The sequence below is a fragment of the Myxine glutinosa genome, chromosome 6 (genome assembly GCF_964187855.1).
Source record: "Myxine glutinosa chromosome 6, kmMyxGlut1.1, whole genome shotgun sequence".
Lineage (NCBI taxonomy): Eukaryota > Metazoa > Chordata > Myxini > Myxiniformes > Myxinidae > Myxine > Myxine glutinosa.
The window spans coordinates 140,614,456-140,633,678 of record NC_136266.1 but is presented as its reverse complement, the minus strand read 5'-3'; the positions used below and the strand labels follow the sequence as shown (position 1 = coordinate 140,633,678).

General features: G+C 40.6%; 1 protein-coding gene across 1 annotated transcript in view; it reads left to right on the top strand.

The window, feature by feature from the left end:
• LOC137430368 (anoctamin-7) overlaps nt 1-18,905 on the top strand; it is a 75,069-nt gene extending 56,164 nt beyond the window's left edge. The window contains exons 21-23 of the mRNA XM_068121191.2: nt 590-680; nt 811-945; nt 18,351-18,905. Of these exons, the coding sequence (XP_067977292.2) occupies nt 590-680; nt 811-945; nt 18,351-18,380 (256 nt within the window). The 3' untranslated portion in view covers nt 18,381-18,905. The remainder of the gene's footprint in view (nt 1-589; nt 681-810; nt 946-18,350) is intronic.
• Nucleotides 18,906-19,223: the final 318 nt, after the last annotated feature.

Sequence of the window (19,223 nt, the reverse complement as noted above, 5' to 3'; positions counted from 1 at the left end):
CTCCCACTCTCCCACTCTCTCTCTCTCTCTCTCTCTCCCACTCTCCCTCTCTCTCTCCCACTCTCCCTCTCTCTCTCCCACTCTCCCTCTCTCCCTCCCACTCTCTCTCTCTCTCCCACTCTCCCACTCTCTTTCTCTCTCTCTCTCTCTCTCTCTCTCTCTCTCTCTCTCTCCCACTCTCCCTCTCTCTCTCCCACTCTCTCTCTCCCTCCCACTCTCTCTCTCTCTCCCACTCTCTCTCTCTCTCCCACTCTCTCTAAAGGAGTGGGAGACAAGAGAAGGAAGCATAACAACAGTAGAGAACAGGGACATCAGGAGATCTGTGGAAAAGAGAGGGCTGGGGCGGAGTACACGGGATAAACAAGATGGACACTACAAAGTTAAAGAAATGATATGAGATGATGATGATGATGATGATGATGGTAAGGCTTAGACACATAGCCACTGAAGATGATGGCGATCATATCACCTCTGAAAGCATGTCTGAGGAGGGACCTTTCAGCCAATTATTTGATTTACTACAGGGATCTGGTGGTGATACGAGATGTACTTGATGCCTGACAAAATCTCTTGGAATTTATTTCTTCAGGTATAAAGACTATCGCGACCAGAATGGAAACTACACCCTGTTCTACTGGAAGCTACTTGCCATTCGTCTTGGCTTTATTATAGCTTTTGAGGTGAGATAATGACTCGGGTCATTTAAAAACGAAATCGGTTTACCAAGTGAGAAACCCATGTTACGGGGATGGATGGTAGTTGTAACAAGCAATTTCTAGTTTCCTGTATTTTTCACTGTGTACCTACCAGCACGTGGTGTTTTTCATCTCTCGTGTCATTGACTGGGTGGTACCTGATGTCCCGGAGTCACTGGAAATCAAGATCAAGAGAGAAACCTACCTCGCCAAGCAGGCTCTGGCTGATAATCAGGAGAAGCTACTTATGGTAAAGTCCCTTTTTTGTTATTTACAAGAGCAAGACTTGTGGAGGAGCATGGTAAAATTGACAGTGGGTTAGCAGGACAACAATTGAGCACATATGGGAGACTGGGAGTTTTATGAGGGAAAAGTAAGAGGTCGTCCAAAATTAGGCATTTTCTCGGTCGGTCGTGCAAAGAGTAGGAAGGGAAGGGGGGATTGGGGTTGCTAATCGTGTACGACTTTAAATGCTTTTTGAAAATGCCGATTTTAAATCTGCAATTGACTGAAGAAAAAACACTGAGATCAATAAAATGGAGAAAATAAACGAAAACATCCTTTGTCCAGCATGGGTACTTTGTGAAGAGTCACAGCTATCCCCGGCACAAAGGATAAATTTCCAAATTCCTGCCATAACCTTAGTGACAAGAAGATTTAGTTCCCAAAGCCAACCTCACAAGAACATGGGAATAATTGTTGCCATTAAACCAGAAGAAGGTCAAGCATCTAGCATTCACCATGTCACAATGACGCTGTGCAACCACATGCATTATACCGACATGGCACACCTTGCTTCGCCGCTGGCTACGCTGTGATTTAATGGCCAGCCAGTGCTAGTGGCACCCTGTATTAGTGTATTACTTTACACGTGTGTTCATGCATACTGTGTACGCATCACTTCGTGCATAGTGAGTTCAATGAGTGTGTGCACTCTTGACCTTTGACTTTACAGTTCCTAATAACTATGCCACGGCTGCTTCACCAACGTACGTAGGTAGGGTACAGGTTCTTCGTGGACAACGTGTGAAACATTGTGGTGCCCCACTCATTGTTGGGTGGTTTTGTGGAGATTATCAAATGTATTGCAAAATTACCCACAATCCTTCATAGAAGCCTCGTAAATCTCTACGAACATTTAGTAAGAGCGTGTGCGTGCATGTAATAATACATCGCGGTGCAACTTAATTGACAAAGGTTTAAAATTTGAAAACATTAAAGTGAAATGGTCCATTGGAGAATCAAAATATCACCCATAAATGCAAATAAGTGATTGCACAATACAAAATAGCCTGGTGTTGGCCTAGCGGTGAGGGTGCTGGCTTGGGATCCTAGGATCCTGAGTGGGAATCCCGGTCGATCGTTGAATTAACATTAGGGGGGTTGGCTCAGCCTATCGTCTTTCCGAGGTCGGCAAATTCTGTACCAGCTTGCTGGGATGAATGAGCCATTCGGGTATCCTGCGTCAGAGTGGCGACCCATCCAAGATTGTGCCCAATAGCCAAGGAAACTGCTTTGGCAGCCCTTTGCATCATTACTGTGCAAACAGGAATGGTCATCATCATCATCAATATAAATCAATATAAAATCTTTTTTTGATGAATAATAGAGTCTTAACAAGTAGAGCTACATTCAAAGTACACCGCATGCAAAATAAATGATAACATATCCTCCGGCACACAACATTGCCGGGGTGCTTTCGACGTCCGGCGATGCCACCTTGCAGAACATGGAGATGGAATTGAGAGGGAGTGTAGTGCAATAAATTATTGATAAATTGCGTAATTAAAATAAATAAATGATAATTGTAAAATAATTAATTTCTTAATCACTTGGCTAATATCATACCTAAACCACGACTGTTTCATCTGTAACTTTTTGAAATTGAAGTAATTAATCAAAAAAAATTAATTGATTAATTGATTAATCAATAAATCAAAAATACCCTTTACAGCCAAATCACTTGGTCATTGTCATGTCCAAATATCAGCTTCCTAGCTCAAAAGGTGTCTGAGATATTGCCCAGATGAGAAGGGAAATAATAAGGAATTAATAAATTGATAATAATTAAATAACTAAGCAATTAATTGATTAATCAAATAAAAATTAGCGTTTTTGCCAATACACTTGTTCACCATGGTGCCCAAATTTCAGCTTCCTTGCTCAAAGGATGGCTGAGATATCGCCTGGGCAAACAAACAAACAAACAAGAAAGAAAGAAAACAAATGTAGTGAAAACTGAGTATGCCCTTTTGGCGCGTCATCGCTGGTCCCTCTTTGGCACTGTTAGGGATATTTTCCTACAGTAGTATGTAATAGATGAACCAAAAATTCAATGTCCATAAACTTGTCAGAAGAGAGTCACAAATTTTAATTCCCGAGGAGGACAACACTTTCTGTCTTCAAAGAAATACACAGCAAGAAAACAATAACCTTTATCAACAAGAAGAGCACACTGCAATTCACGAAAGCACACAAGGAAGATTTACAACAAATCCTAGATCAAAGTCCTAAGTGAAAATCCTGGTACAGTAGGAATGCACAAAGAAATATCATACCAAACACCAGCATGCATAGAATACAGTTAACATACAGTATGAACATACAGAATCGACCAGCCAAGTGAAGTATCCTGGCTATTTGGACATCCGTTCTGATTTTTATACATTTTCAAGTGGGAGGAGCAAGTTGAGGGGGGAGGAGCGAAGAGAAGGGAGGAGAGCAGTAGGATTGGTTGGGCAAAGTTGGGTGGGAGGGAGCAAGTGGAGGGGGGAGGAGCGAAGAGAGGGGAGGAGAGCAATAGGATTGGTTGGGCAAAGTTTGGGTGGGAGGGAGCAAGGATCGGGGGATACAATGTGATTGGTCGAGTGAAATCTTGGGATGGGAGTGCCCCCCGCTGGGAGCAGATCTGCATTTACAAATCCTTTAATGAGAAGAATGTGCTGCTCCAGACTCTTCGGTACCAAGACACTATCAATCATAACGTTGTGTAAACGTTGCAGCGACGTTTTATAATGCCATTGCAGGGACATTTATGATTTAATATTGAGAAAATATACAATAAGAAAGTCCTTATTTAATCAAAAGGTCACTCAGTAGCTATGACAATCACATCCTTTTCCAATCTGCAAACTCATCTTTTCCTCATAAGTAAGAGGTATGAACCCATATAATACCAGAGAGCCAGAGAGAGCTAGCCTACATGGATTTTCTATAGGATTTTTATATTTTAAACTAACCTTCATCAAATACTAATAAGCTATTTGATTCAGTTTTTAATTATCGTTCTTTTGAAAGATTCCACTGAGAATGCTGACAATTCCATAAAACTATTTATTAAATAAACTATAAGTGAAAAAGAAAAAAGCGTGCGCTGAGCTTATCTTAACAACAGTCAGCGAAGAGCGATTTATCCACTCCCATTGTTCGACTCTGCAAAATAATTACCAAGTATTTGCATTCGTACTAAGTCGATTATTCACAGTCACAAAGAAAGCTTGTTTACCGAGCGCATTGGTAAGCAAGCCTCGATAAACCAGAAATTACTTCAGAGAGCCTGGTTAGACATTGTGGCATCAGTTGTATTATGTAATTATTTACCAAGAAAACAATATCTTTTCTCCAATTTGCTTATATAATTCAATAACACATACTCGATCCAACATTACATTATTTCCAAAAACCCTATTTGTAATAATATTACCCTCAGCCATTCATGACAATATGTGGTCCACCATTACCTCCACTAAGAATTTTTACTCTTCTCGAGCAACGATTTTGGTCAGTGCCGGAGATAACTTGCCAACTGTATGAGATCCCAAATTTTGCATGGAAACCACAAAAAACTTGCAGACTAGGAAAGCAGGTTTTTGGCTCATATAAATTACTCGCTTCATAAATTTACACTTCCACAGCGCCCAGCGATGATGTCATGTAGCATCTGGAGATTTAATAGGAAGGGGATGGAGTACATTTGCTACATGCTTTTTTTTTGCTTTGACTTAAAAGGTCTGAGACTCTTTGTAGTACAGTACGGCGAAAATGTTGATAATTTTGGATGGCCCCTAACTCATTTTCATTAACCTAGGATGGAGGGGTGTTGCTTTCCAACCGAGATATGTTTTCCACAGTATTGCTGAGCACATATGATATGGTCATTACAAACTTTGTACCTTATGGTGACACCATGCATTGGCTAACACTTGGCAATTCAACATGGTATGAGGAATCCCAGGAACATAAGCGATATGCTAAGATGGGAATGCAACAAAGGCCGCACATTGTCAATCTGTTAACGTGTATCTGCTGCATGACACATGAGTGAACACATCTGACAATTGGAGTTACTCAAATGGACACTTTTGTCATACTGCAAACAGTACGGGATCTATGCTCAATCTAAGGAAACCAGGCATCGCACCAGTTTGAACCACGGTGAAGCTCGTAGTCAAAACAAATAACACTAGTCAGACTTTAATAAGAATAAAAACGATTATAGTTCTGTGGCTGTCCTGTAGCCAAAATGGTGAAACCACCTTGGCTTTTCTCCAAAAGAGTAAGGCAACTGTATCCCCAGATGCAAACATGTGTAATAAATAATTGTGGTACAGGCCACAGCTCCCATCATGAGTGTGATGTTTGTCATTGTTTAAATGGAATTTCTAACCATATTGAGCTCACTTTATTATCAGTCTGTCTCCCATGCAGCGGGAGATGAGGGTGTGTGTGTGTGTGTGTGTGTGTGTGTGTGTGTGTGTGTGTGTGTGTGTGTGTGTGTGTGTGTGTGTGTGTATGCGCGTGCATGCACGTGCGTGTCTCTCCACACGCAAGCCAACTTTCGTATTGCGCTCCCCGAATGATTACCTTAATATTATGTCCCCAAGTGGCCTTAGGCACACAGTTCAACAAACTTGTCTCGTTGCTTATTTCCATAATGTGAATTTCAGAAGGTGGAACGAAGTCCTCCCAGATCTCTAAGTATCTGCCTCTGCTTCAGTAAGGGATCATGATTCATGGACCAAGCTGTGGTTTTTTTTATTATTCTCAAAGTTTTGTTCCAATAACTCTTCAAGTTCGTTCCTGATCACCGAATAGCTTCTAACTGGTTTGTTTGTAGTAATATTCCCAGGGATGGCTTTTAAAATCTCTGTAACATTCTTTTTTTATCATTCCCATTGCTCCAACTATCACTGGTACAATTTCGGCATTTTTCAACTTCCGGGATCTTTTCACTTCATTTTTGAGGTCTTGGTATTCAGTCACTTTGTTGATTTCTGTGTTTTTAGGCCAAAATTGCTGAGAACCAACACCTCGATTAGCAATGCCTTTTTTATCTTTTTTTATACCTCAGTACTATATCCTGTCGCAATGCTTTGTTTTCTATGTTCACGCTGGATGGAATCATCAGCTCGTACATGAGCGTTACTTCCTTGTTTTCAATGACAGCTTTTGGTTCGTGTTTCCATAAGTTTTCTGAAACTGGGATATTGAGACTTTTGCAGATGTGCCAGTGGATTACTCTACATACCTTACCTTATTGTGCCTTTGGGTGTACAGCTGCTCTGACATGAGTTTTTTACATCCCGATAAAGTTACATTGCAAAATTTACACCTATTGGTGGCAAAATTGACACCTATTACATACTATTGGCAAGTCCTGCCATCTTAAATCCATTGGGGTAGTGTCCTTTGTCTTATTAATAATGAATCGTTCTGCACCTCAATGGAGCTGAACTCTTCTTCGCCATTCTAATGAGCCTGATTTTATGCCCAATTTGTCTAACTTTTTTTTTTAAATACCTTCCTGCTCTTTTTTCATTCTCCCATTTGTCAGTGTATGAATGAATGAATGAATGATCGTTTTAAGGCCATGTTCCCCGCTGGAGCGGGGGTTAGCCTTGCGGGCCCCATGACAATCATGGTTCCCTGTTTGAGGCAATGTTTTTATGGCCGGATGCCCTTCCTGACGCCAACCCTTAGTCGCCTCTTACGATGCGCAGGGATACGGTGTACCTATTCTAAACCGGGGTACACACCGGGAGATATGTGTATATCCAATCATATTGCGTTGTATATTTGTCTTTCATATTTTTTGCAATCATTGGGGCTATATTCATTGCTGTTTTCAGGTTCATGTGTGACATCTGCTCGCACCTGTCTTTGGAATTGTTTTGTAATGTGGCTTAGGGATACCTCTTCTGGTGTGCTTGTGCTGTCTTTATGTTTGCTTACAAATTAAATTCTGTAGTCTTTTGAACTCTTCATGTACTCAGCCAAATCTACTTTTGTCATTCTGTGCACTTGGTTGAGCTCCATTAGGCTGCTACCTTCTTCTCGTCTCGGCAGGTACATTCACGGAATGCATTGATATTTGTGAAACATTTTGTGGATGGTGAGGAGTTTCCTTGTTTTGATGTCTAGTTTGTTGATTTGCGCTTGTGGCCAGTTTATTATTCCGCAGCTATGTATACTGGAATTGCTGGTTGGTTTATGGCTTTCGTTTTGTTTATTGGGAAGAGGTTTGTTTTCACGATCAGCATCGGTGGTGGTTTTCATGATTTTCAGAATAAGACTAATTTGGTGGCCCTCGTCTACTCTAAGGTATTTGTAAGATGCTTTGTTGTCTCGCTCATGTAGCCTATTGTTGTATCGAGGTCAATTTTTTATGTTGTCTGTTTCTATTGGTTTCTTGTATGAATGTGCACTTGGCACACTTATCTAGTCCAAATTCCGTTTAACCCTTTGAGTACGGATGACGTCCAGTGCCGCAACCCGTGAAAAAGTTTTGTGTACGGATGACGTTACTACACGTCTTCGACTATACCTATAAATAGATCGTCAGTATGTGGTTGCATTCCCGCACCAAAATGCCAAATTAATCCCGTACCGTGGGGTGTATTTTTTATCAAAAAAAAAATCCCGTACTCAAAGGGTTAAATGCCGTTGGAGTACTGTTTCACTCATTTCAGTTGTTCTTCCCATTTTTCATTGTTTGGTGCAGAGTTTTAAACCATGCATGTACAGTAGATGTGTCACCTTTCTTGTTTCTTTGGAATGCTCTCATATTGGACGTCAGGGTGTATCCATGTCCTTTCTCATTAATGGGGGTGCTCAGTGGGTTAATGACTAGGCAAAACAGGAGGGGTGAAAGGCTGTTACCCTGGAAGATCCCATATCGTATTTCCTTAGGAGTGCTGCAATATCAATGTGGTATTCCAAAGCTCCATTGATTTCTCTATCAGTTTGATTATTTGGGGGTTGATCTTGTATAATTGCATGTATTTTATCATCCATGAATGGGGGACACGATTTTTCAGGTTATTTTCAAACATGAGGTTTTGTGTTCTCGCTTTATTGACTTCGTTGTCGTTTTTCTGATCTTTCCTGCTAGTAGGGTCAATATACGACAAAAACCCACCTAACCCCAAAAAAATTTATACAAAAGGTTTTTCAATGGATTCTGGTACCATTGGGCATGCTAAATAACATACTAAAAATCTAGTAACATCTGACTTCCGGAAAGGGGTCATTTTCAAGATGGCGTCCAAGATGGCCGCCAGGAGCTTAAAATGGCCATATCTCAATTATTATTCAACCTAGAAAGGTGGTTTTGGTGTCTAACCCTAGGTTTTAGGGCTCAAGGAATCCAATTGAATCAACAAAATTACCATCAGTTAATTATTTATTGACAAGTCCAAGATGGCATCCCAAGGTGACATCCTGATCCACTAAAATGGCTCTGTCGAATAGTAGTCAACCTATGCATCCAACAGACTCATATTCATGCACATTCACACCTTCCTGAGCCACAAGACCAGAGACAATGTTCCTTAATGAAGAGTCTGGCGAGAAAGGTGAGCATCCTACAAGTTTTGAACTGATCTCCTCCAGGTCAGCAGCGTCCCTTTTCATCCTTGACTCCGTCAAATCCTTGTGCTGTTCAGATGTCGTGTATGACAGGTTGGTGAACTCCTGCATTGCGATATTCTACTCTGATGTTATGGGGCTTGACATGGTCCAAAGGGCTCTCTGCTCTTCAGACATTTACTTAGGCAGTTAAGACCGAAAAATAGGGCGTATCGTTCATTTTTTCAGGAAAGCACCAAATTTGGCACAGATGTAGTATGGACCTATACAATTGTTTTCCTGAGGGGCGCCCAAAATTCAGAACCCCTGGTGGCCGCCATATTGAATTTCAACATGACCGCCCTCTATGACCTATTTCCCTCAATAACTTCTATACTATGAGCGATAACACCACAGTTCCAGTGTCTTACCCCATGTTTTCATGGTCTCTGAATCCAATGGGATCAATTGCATAAAGATTGGCATCCGTCATCTTTAATTTCAAGATGGCCGCCATGGTGTTTCCATTTTCCTTGAATCTCTCATAGTATTTTAGGTAAAATTTCAATTCCAAGTGATACACATTGTTTTATTGGTCTCTGATAACAATGGAATGGTATTAATTAATCAAAGTTACACACAGTTGCAGTTTTAACTTAAAATATTGTGGGCACTTGAAAGGTGGAGGCTCTCGCACAGACGCGTAGTACTACAAGCACTGTCCATCGCAGTCACACAGTGATGTGCAGGGCAGATTTGCCCTGGAGCATTTACAGTTGCCTTTACAGGCCGACTTACAATGGCAGCTTGTAAGCTCTGAACATGCCTCCTGTATCAGTGGTATTGTGGTCCAAATTGGTGTCCAAGAAGTCCCTGTTTTCATCCAGCCCCAATCAGCTGGTGATGGAAGTTCTGGGTAGGGCACAAGTGCCTGACTCCATACGTGTCCAGCCTGAAAACATGCACGTTTTAGGTGTTGTTCGAAGGCGTCTGCTGTTGGGGGAATGTGATCAATTGTTCTTGCCTTCTTCGTGAACAAGTGTCGGCGCATGTCATTCACTGTCTTTATCTCGGTAGTCCGGTCAGAGGATGGCAACATATCTTTCGATGCTCTGTAGTTCCACAGTAATAGCGTCCACAGATGGCCTATAAGCGAGAGCATGAAAGGTCTGCGTGATGCTGGGGTATGCCTCCCAAGCCTTCCAGGCTGTCTTTTTCCCAATTTGGGCAAAAAATGACACTGTCGCAGCCAGTGAAGGCATGAAATAATGGCAAAGACTCGGACTTCCTGCGGCCAAGGCCGGTGGCAATTTTATGGATGGCAAGGTAGCGGTAGCTTTTACCAGTGCCAATGGCAATCCAGAGTTCTTCCACACCTGTGACTGGTAGATAAAGTAGTGTGCTATTGCCAATACCACAATACAAGACCAAGACCACTCATAGTATAGAAGTTATTGAGGGAAATAGGTCACAGAGGGCGGTCATGTTGAAATTCAATATGGCGGCCACCAGGGGTTCTGAATTTTTGGGCGCCCCTCAGGATTGTATAGGTCCATACTACATCTGTGCCAAATTTGGTGCTTTCCTGAAAAAATGAACGATGCTTCCTCTTAACTGCTCTGCTAATCCCGCTTCCGCGTGTCAGACCTCCAGTCGTCATTTCTTTTGGAAATGTCTAAAAAATATGGATTTTGTTTATGCATACATGTACCAAATAATATACTTATTCCTTTTTAGATGAAAATAAATTGTTTGTCAGATTTTTCAGCCCCCCCCCCCCCCCCCCTCTCCCCAATATAAAATAGTCTGTCCCTTGCCATAACCTCTCAAGCTTTGTACAAACCTTTGTCTGTAATGATCACTGAATACTGTGGACTGGAGTCGCAGGTGGCAGTGGTGTAGACACATTACACTCTTATCTCCAATCTGAAACACACACTTGGTTCATTAGCTGGTGAGTCGGAGGATGACGATGAATAGCGACTAACTGTATAAGACAACAAATGCCTAATGGGCTGGTAAACTTGGCTTACTGGATTACCTGATTACTTTGTGCTTATTTAAGTAATTTTGATGATTTCCTGGGTGCCTTAAACCTAGGTATACACACTGAAAATATCTCTCTAGGTTGACTACGATTCGACAGAGCCATTTTAGTGGATCAGGATGTCACCTTGGGATGCCATCTTGGACTTGTCAATAAATAATTAACTGATGGTAATTTTATTGATTCAATTGGATTCCTTGGGCCCTAAAACCTAAGGTTAGACACCAAAACCACCTTTCTAGGTTGAATAATAATTGAGATATGGCCATTTTAAGCTCCTGGCGGCCATCTTGGACGCCATCTTGAAAATGACCCCTTTCCGGAAGTCAGATGTTACTAGATTTTTAGTATGTTATTTAGCATGCCCAATGGTACCAGAATCCATTGAAAAACCTTTTGTATCAATTATTTTCGGGTTCAACCATATGTTGACCCCTCTATGCTATCATTTCTATTTTGAGTTTGCTCTAAGCAAACAATTACCTATAGGTGTTTATTTAAAATTTTGTATTTGTTTCTTATTCTTTGGATAATCCTCATTAGCTTTGTGCTTCGATTTCCCCTAATGAAGTGTGTGTGTGTGTGTGTGTGTGTGTGTGTGTGTGTGTGTGTGTATGTGTGTGTGTGTGTGTGTGTGTGTGTGTGTGTGTGTGTGTGTGTGTGTGTGTGTGTGTGTGTGTGTGTGTGTGTGTGTGTGTGTGTGTGTGTGTGTGTGTGTGTGTGTGTGTGTGTGTGTGTCTTCACAAGCAAACCAACTTTCATATTGCGCTCCCCGAATGATTTACCATAGTATGTCCCCAAGTGGCCTTAAGCACACAGTTCAACAAAGTTGTCTAATTTAAGCACAAGTTGTTTTTTATCTTTAATGTGGATTATATCGAATCAAACGGAAGACCAAGTACTAGTTTAGAGTCATCAGAAGGAACCCGAATAAGTATAGAGCAAAGGAACTTGGATGGGATTCGGGTTTCAGCTGCAACTCCTCTACCCTCAAACCCATCCAAGCACAGCTGAACTTTACAGAATTTTTTTGCAAGAATTCACTTTTCTCTAGACAGATATATAAAGAAAGATAAATAAAGAGTAAAAGGGATGAAAGAAAAAGCAAGAATTAGAATGAATAAAGAGAAATGTGAAATGAACAGATGTCGGAAAGAACCCGGATAGATAGATTTCAGTTATCGGATAGATATAAAGTTATCTGCGCCCATTCCCGACTTTGTTTACCCATACCGTGACCTGATGTATGCTGCAATCAATACCTATGGGTTTGGCAAAGTTATCCAATTTAAACATAACATTTTAATCTCTAATTTCATCCCAAATCGATTCAGGACAGCTGTTCACCACCATCTCAGATCGTTCCCCATCCAAAACCATAATCATTTCTTCCCCCGTTAAATTTTGCATCGCACCCCACCTCAATTTTCCAATTTTTCCTTCCTGAGAGTTTGTGTATGTATCCATCTTATCCACCCACTGTACTGCATTCTTCCCTACCACTCATTCTTATTCGCACCCTTATTTGTCCAAGTTATATCTATTTTGTCCCTCGGCCCTACTGTTGGTGTTTCCTTTTTCTCTTTCTGCTGTTCCTTTTGCCCTGTTACTTCCTGATCCATTCTATGTTCCAGCTCTTCTACGTGCCTTGACTTTGTGGACAAACAAAAACAACCTTCAGGGTGCAAAATGTCCAAGTTAGAGATTATTAATATGCTGCTTTATAACATGTGTACTCTTCTTTTTTGTTTTGTTTTGGGGGTAATGGGGAACAGTTGGGCACAATAAAAGGGTTGGGTTAGGGAGGGTTAATGGGGATAATGAAGAGAATGTATTGGTCAAGATGAGGGATGGCATGAGGTAACGGTGCACTGCCTGCTTGAAACTCTGGAGGGAAGAGTGAGACAGAACAACCTCTGGAAGGCCATTCCCAGGACTGGAGAAGTGAGGAATAAAGGCGCTGAGATGTGCAGTCAGCCTGGATTTTGGAAGTATAACCAGGAGGTGTTTACTGGAAGAACAGATGCATCCTGGAGTTGCTGGGAAAGTCGGATGATTGAGAGAGCACTGGGAGTAATTTGGGAGAACGGAGAGTAGAAAACAGAGAGCTCACAGACTTCAGCCTCATCACAGGAGATTCCAATAATGGTGAGTTTTAAATTCTACAGAATCCAGGAGAGATAGATGTGATGCTGGAGCACCAGCCCATAGTGGATAACAGTACTCCACTGAGCTATAGACAAAGGTTTTGGAGACTGAGTAGCTCTGGTTTTCCAAGGAAAGACTTTGGTTAGAGACCGAGGACTTGCCGGAATGTACTTTTGGAAGATGCCCAGTCTGAAGCTAATTTTTGAGGCCAGCTTTGCTATATGGTTGGTCCAGGAAAGGTCGATTGTGAGGCCGAGAAATTCAAGAGGCTGAACCTCTTACCGTGGACGACCAAGGAAATAGATGGGGTTGGTTCAATTGATGATCATTTCAAAATTATAGGGTGAGAATGAGGTTTTGAGGATTGAAGGACATGTTCCATTTACTAGACCAGAGTCTAATCCTTTCTAGATGAACAGAAAGAGACGCAGCTGCTGTCTGCCTATCAGAGGGATGGGGGTGCTGTGCTACACAATGTGGATTCATCTGCAAAAAGGGAGAGAGGGTTTTCCAGAGCATTGGAGACCTCATTAATATAGAGGAGGAACAAGATGGCTAAAAACACTGCCTTTGGGAATTCTAGCCTCCAGCAGGAGAGGGTTCAATTTATGGCCACATATTCATTGTATGAGTGGAGTAAGTGTGAAACACAAGAATGAAGGTAGCCTTCGATGCCACAGGCAGACATCTTGGCAAGAAAAGCAGGATGCCGGACTGTTGAATGCCCAATATATGTCCAGGGAAACTATACTAACCTTTTGTTTGATATTTAGGGCCTCCAACCATTGCTAACAGAGCAGCAGAAGCATGTCCAGTTGAGTGACCGGGTTGGAATCCAAACTCTTCACCCTGTGTCTGTCTGTGTATCTGCAAGTTGTTGTCAAAGGCCATCTTTTATTATCTCGACTTCTTATAAATGGTTGCCTGTGTCACAGGTTTCCGACTCGTTCACATACAAATTAATAATGATTAGACAGGTATAACCATTGCTAATATGACATTACCATTTCCGACATCTTTTTCAGGTTATATACGGATGTGGGAATTTATTAGCATCGCACATTCACAAATTAACATGATAGGCTATTGTAACAGTGCTGTAAGTGAGTGTGCACTAGTTCTCAGATCTACTGTTATCTATATACACCCTGGGTTTGCTCTGAAATGTTAAATACTCTGTCTTGTTGGTTGTTTTCCAATTTCTGGCTCAAGTAAACTCGGAGGTGTCTGATGGGATACAAATTATAAACTAGGTTGAGACATAGTCGTGGACACAAATGATAGTTGAACTATTACTGTTTCCCTTTTCAATACAGTCTATGTGAGGAGTCACTTCAATTCAGGTCCAATTTATAGGACAGGAAGCCCTATGTGGTCCTACCAATGTTTAACCAAACTCTATTCACATCCATCTTGAAAGCGTCAACTGATGACGCTTGAATGGTCTCTTCTCATGTAGTCCATTCCAGGCATCTAGTCCATCCTCCTACGAGCCGCAGGCTTTGTCAGTTTCCAGAAATGACCACGAAGATGGACATCCCAGCTGAGACAAAGTGGTTCTTCAAGGAAAACATGAAGCAAAGTCGATAACTATTTTTTCTGCCACTGCAGTTCCAAATTGATCTCTCGCACGAACACATCTCAACACGAACAGCCCTTTGAAAAGTTCTCAGTTTGACATAGAAGCAGAAAAATAAAATAATTGTTAACTTTCAAGATTACACTGAACTTTTGTTTGCCCTACATCGGAGTTAAAATTTAAGGGTGAAATTTTTGTTTTTGTTTCTGGAAATCCATTGGCATATATGTGTTATGAAACAATCTATGTTGCATTCATTATACCAGCATAATTACAAAGATATAATCAGCATTTTTCTCCCTCCTGTTGAATGACTTCCAGCACATTCATGATTTTTCATCTCTTCAAGCAGAAGTGATGTAGCTCTAGTAAGTCAACCCACTGTTAAGTCTGTTAAGCAGCCACTTGCATACGCGTACACTATTGGCTGCCAAAATGGGAGATCATGCCTGGGATGCATGTGAAATGAGAATGGAGCATACGATGCATGCATAGATGTGAAAATCCAACAGGTGCAGTTTGCATGTGTGGAACAAAACAAAAAAAGAAGAGCAAACTTCACAACCCCAACACCATCTGCTTTTGAGCCATTATATTGTAACCATCGTCTCCCAACTCTTGTACGAGACAAAATGGTGCAAAAGTTGGTTCATAACTTCTTGCATGCTCCACTTCCTCCAATCCATTCATAGCCAAGGAGAAAGGGGTAATTCATAGTAATGGCAGATCAGGACCTGATCTCCATTGCTGCTATGAAATGGCACCATTGTATGGAATGTACAGGTTCATGGCTGCTAGAAATAAACCACAAGGTGTGTGTAAGGTGCACTCTTCCATGTTCTTACCTGTTGTCAACGGGCATTTATATTTGGCCTTTATCATAAGCAGCGTTTCCACTTAGCAGATTGAAACAATCCAAATTCACAATGGATTCATGTACAGCATAAGCTCACCAGTCTGTGAACAAATTGCGTAAACCTCTGGCTGAACCTCCAGAACATGGAAAAGGGATTTCATTTCGAGAGGTCTCCAGGCTGCTCAAGCGGTGAGTTTGCATGTGGCTGAACTACAAATCAAGGATTCCGCAAGTCAAGTTTTTATTGCATTTCTTTTTTTTACGAATCTCATCTGCGCTGAATGTTGACCGCTCGCTCGCCTTCAGAGAATTGCATGCTTAAGCTGTATTAGTCACGCAACATTATTCTGGAAAAGCTTCATTCGGCATGCTTCCAGAAACCTTCGGAAAAGCCGTCACCAAGTTGCAATTCCACGTAAGTTTTTAATTAAACTGATCATTGTTGGAAATATTATTAACAATGTGATAAAGATCAACTCTCAAAAGTGGCATTTTATGAAACACTGTTACGAGCTGGGTCTCCGCGTGGTTTATATTTGGTTTTCCTCGAGGTAAGGAATTGTGTGCTGTATTATTGGTGGTCCAAATGAGCTTCTGGCTGATTAGATCACAATGAATAGCTGAGAGACAAGGCCATGCAGTTGCCACTGGAGATTTATTTAATGCAAGTTCAACCGCTTACCAAGGTCATGCGCAGAATGAAGATGACACCTAAACAACTAGAACGAAACTCAGTAGAGCACATAGTCTCGCATTGTGCACTTATTATGAACAAAAATACAATTGTTAACTCAACACGCTACTATTATGGCCCATGCACCCTATCATGACACTTGCACTGCCATTATCCTTAGCTTTATTGATTGATTAATTAGGCTATTTAACGACCACTTTTGTGCACACTAATGCTAAATTGCATCATTGAAGACAAATATGAAAAAAATTCAAACTATATTCTCCATGGCTAGTCGGTCATGTGTATGAAGTTTCGCATCAATCTGTTAAGCTGTATCCTGTGTCGGAGTGGCAACCAGTCCAGGATTGTGCCCAATAGCCAAGGAAACTGCTTCGGCAGCCATATGTATCTGAAGATGCAAAAGGAGTGGTCTTCTTCTTCTGATAATCTTTTCTGGAGAAGTTTTTTTTTAACGTTTTTATTTTCAATTCAATATGGCCGTCATACCACGTGACTGATGACTTCATAGATTTAATTATTCACTCATATCGGATCGTAGATCAGATATACAGTGTTCTCCATAAGTATTGGAACATTGAAGTCAAATTTGGTATTATTGCTAAATACTCAAGAAATTTGGATTTGAGATCAAAAGATGAATAAGGCAAGAGTACAGAAGGTCAGCTTTTATTTCTTGGTATTTCTATGCCTTTTTTTTTTTTTTTTTTTTTTTTTACTATTGTAAAACAATTGTAGAACAATAGCACTTTTTATGTTCAGTCCCCCCATTTTAGGTAAGCATAAGTGTTGGAGCAAATGACTGACAGGTGTTTCTTGTTGCATTGATCATTCACACATGAAAGAGCTGTGAATGTCTAGTCTTGGTTTTAGCCTTTGCTTTTGCTTTGGGATTTTGCCTTTGGAGACGGTCGGCATAAACCAACATGAAGACTAGAGAACTGTCTATAAAAGAAAAGCAAGCAATTTGGAAGCTGAAAGAACAGAATAATTCAATTGGAACCAGAGCACAATATTGGGCAGAGCAAATACAACAATTTTGAATATCTTGAAAAAGAGAGAAACCACTTGTGTACTTAGAAATAGACAACGGCCAGGTCGGTAAAGGAAAACAACTGCAGTTGATGGAAAAATAATCAGAGCTGTGAAGAAAAACCCTGAAACAACTGTCAGTGACATCACCAACAACCTCCAGAGTCCAGAGTGCAGTGATGAGAGTATCAAATCTACCATTCGAAGACTTTGACAGCATTATTACAAAGGCTACACCGCAAGATGCAAACTTATCATCAGCACCAAAAACATAAATTCCAGATTAGAATTTGCCTTACAGAGGTGAGCCAGTAGAGTTCTGGAACAAAGTTTAATGGACAGATCAGACAAAGATAAACCTTCACCAAAGTGATCGAAAGGTGAAAGTGTGAAGAAAGAAAGGAACTGTATATGATCCAAAGCATAAGATAAGTTTGTATGCTTTGGATCATATACAGTTCCTTTCTCCCCTTTCTCCCCATATACAGTCCCCCCAATTTATCATGAACTTTTCATACAGCTTAAAGTCTAATTTCAATATTATAACTAGCCACCTTTTTACTCTAATAAACTTTGAGAATAGACATTTTAATTTTTCTATTATTTTTTCTTTTTTGTTGCATTTTCCTTTTCCTTTTCCTTATTTGTCTATTTTATTTTTAGTTTTTTCTTCTTTTTTTCTTGTCTTTTTTTTACATTATAGACAAACATTATAGAGTCATGTATAATAAAACAATTATCTCCATAGCAAATTATGAGTACACAAATGTTACCATCGCACTGAACCAATGCACTACCTAAGTCACTTGTGAAGAATTTGGGACAGTTTTCGAGCATTCTTCCACGACATCCATAGATCCCCAAATTGCATCCTGTATTGGGATGTCATTATATATTTGGATGGTCATAGAATGATCATGCTGCTACTAAATCAGTGGCATCTTTCTCCGTGGTTGCAAATGAGCCACATGCATCCATGGCTTCAACATAAAGTTTCATCCTCTGTAATCCATTTGGAACATGGTCAAGAAGCAGTCCCATGTGTTATTGCAATATTCAACAATGACTGCAACTCCCATGAATATTGATCTTTTAGTTTCTGCCTGGAAACGTTTGCAAAAGACTCCAGACAAGACAAAATAATGTTATAATCTCATACAGAAAACTGTTATAAAGTAAAATTAATGTCTCCGTACTATGTGCAAAATCAATACTTCAGATCATTCGTACATTATGGAACCCTGAATCCTGCCCAGCTCGTATCAATGCCATTTAAAAGACTTGCTGTGAATTTTTCGCACATCCCCTTTATTTTGTAAGTGGATTTCCAATGCGTTTGGAACAGATGGAAGTATTCTGTTCCAAATAACCGATTTGTAAACTTGACAAATCGTGCCAAAAGCAAAGCACGTTTCCATGTCATTCTCCTTAACCTCTGTCCTCTTTTCTTCCAGCATGCTGCACTTCCACCACCAACGTTGTGATGAGACCTTTGCAACAAAGAACAATCACGAAGAATGTGTACAAAATATTTGTAAAGAGTGTTTTTCCTCCTTTAGAGGTTTATACATGGAATCCTTATCATGGGTGTTCACCTTGCAGATTGATAAAAGTTGCCCAAAAAGCAATACACAGCTTGGGAATGTGCAGTTGATGCGACATGTGACTCCCTCCCCAAGTTCAATCCAATTGTATCGTTTGAAGCGTTCTGCGAAGGCCACCATGAGAGGCGATCTCCTTTGAGGTTTTGGAAAGTAAGCCAGCTTTTTACCTGGTTGTTGATGCAGATATGTACAGAAACATAATTTCCGAGTACACGTCTAATGATCGGATTAATTTAATTAATTGGAAAGGTGAATATTAAATTATTGACCTCCTGACAAATGCACGTTTGATTTATAATGTGATGCCCAAATAATACACCTTGAGACAATATGTGAATGTACTTTTATATTTTATTGGAAATTCTCAGTGAGGGTTGCTTTTGTATTATATATTATATGAATGAATCACAGTGTGGTTTGTTTGTCTTTCACATCGAGCTAAACAAAGCGTTTTTGCGTTACTAATAGTATTGCATTAACAGATACAACAAAGTGGGATTCCGTCAGACCCTCCTTGGTATATACATGCTACGGTGCTACTTCCTGTGTCAGAGTGACGACCCATCCAAGAGTTTGTAACCCTCGCCATATAAACTGCTTTGGCAGCGCTGATGCTCTGTATATAGCATGGTTCATAATCGGATCCAATCTTATGGTGCTATGAGTTATTTGCAGTATCAATGGTGAGCACCATTAGTGTCAGAAACTGGAAAGGTCTTGAGA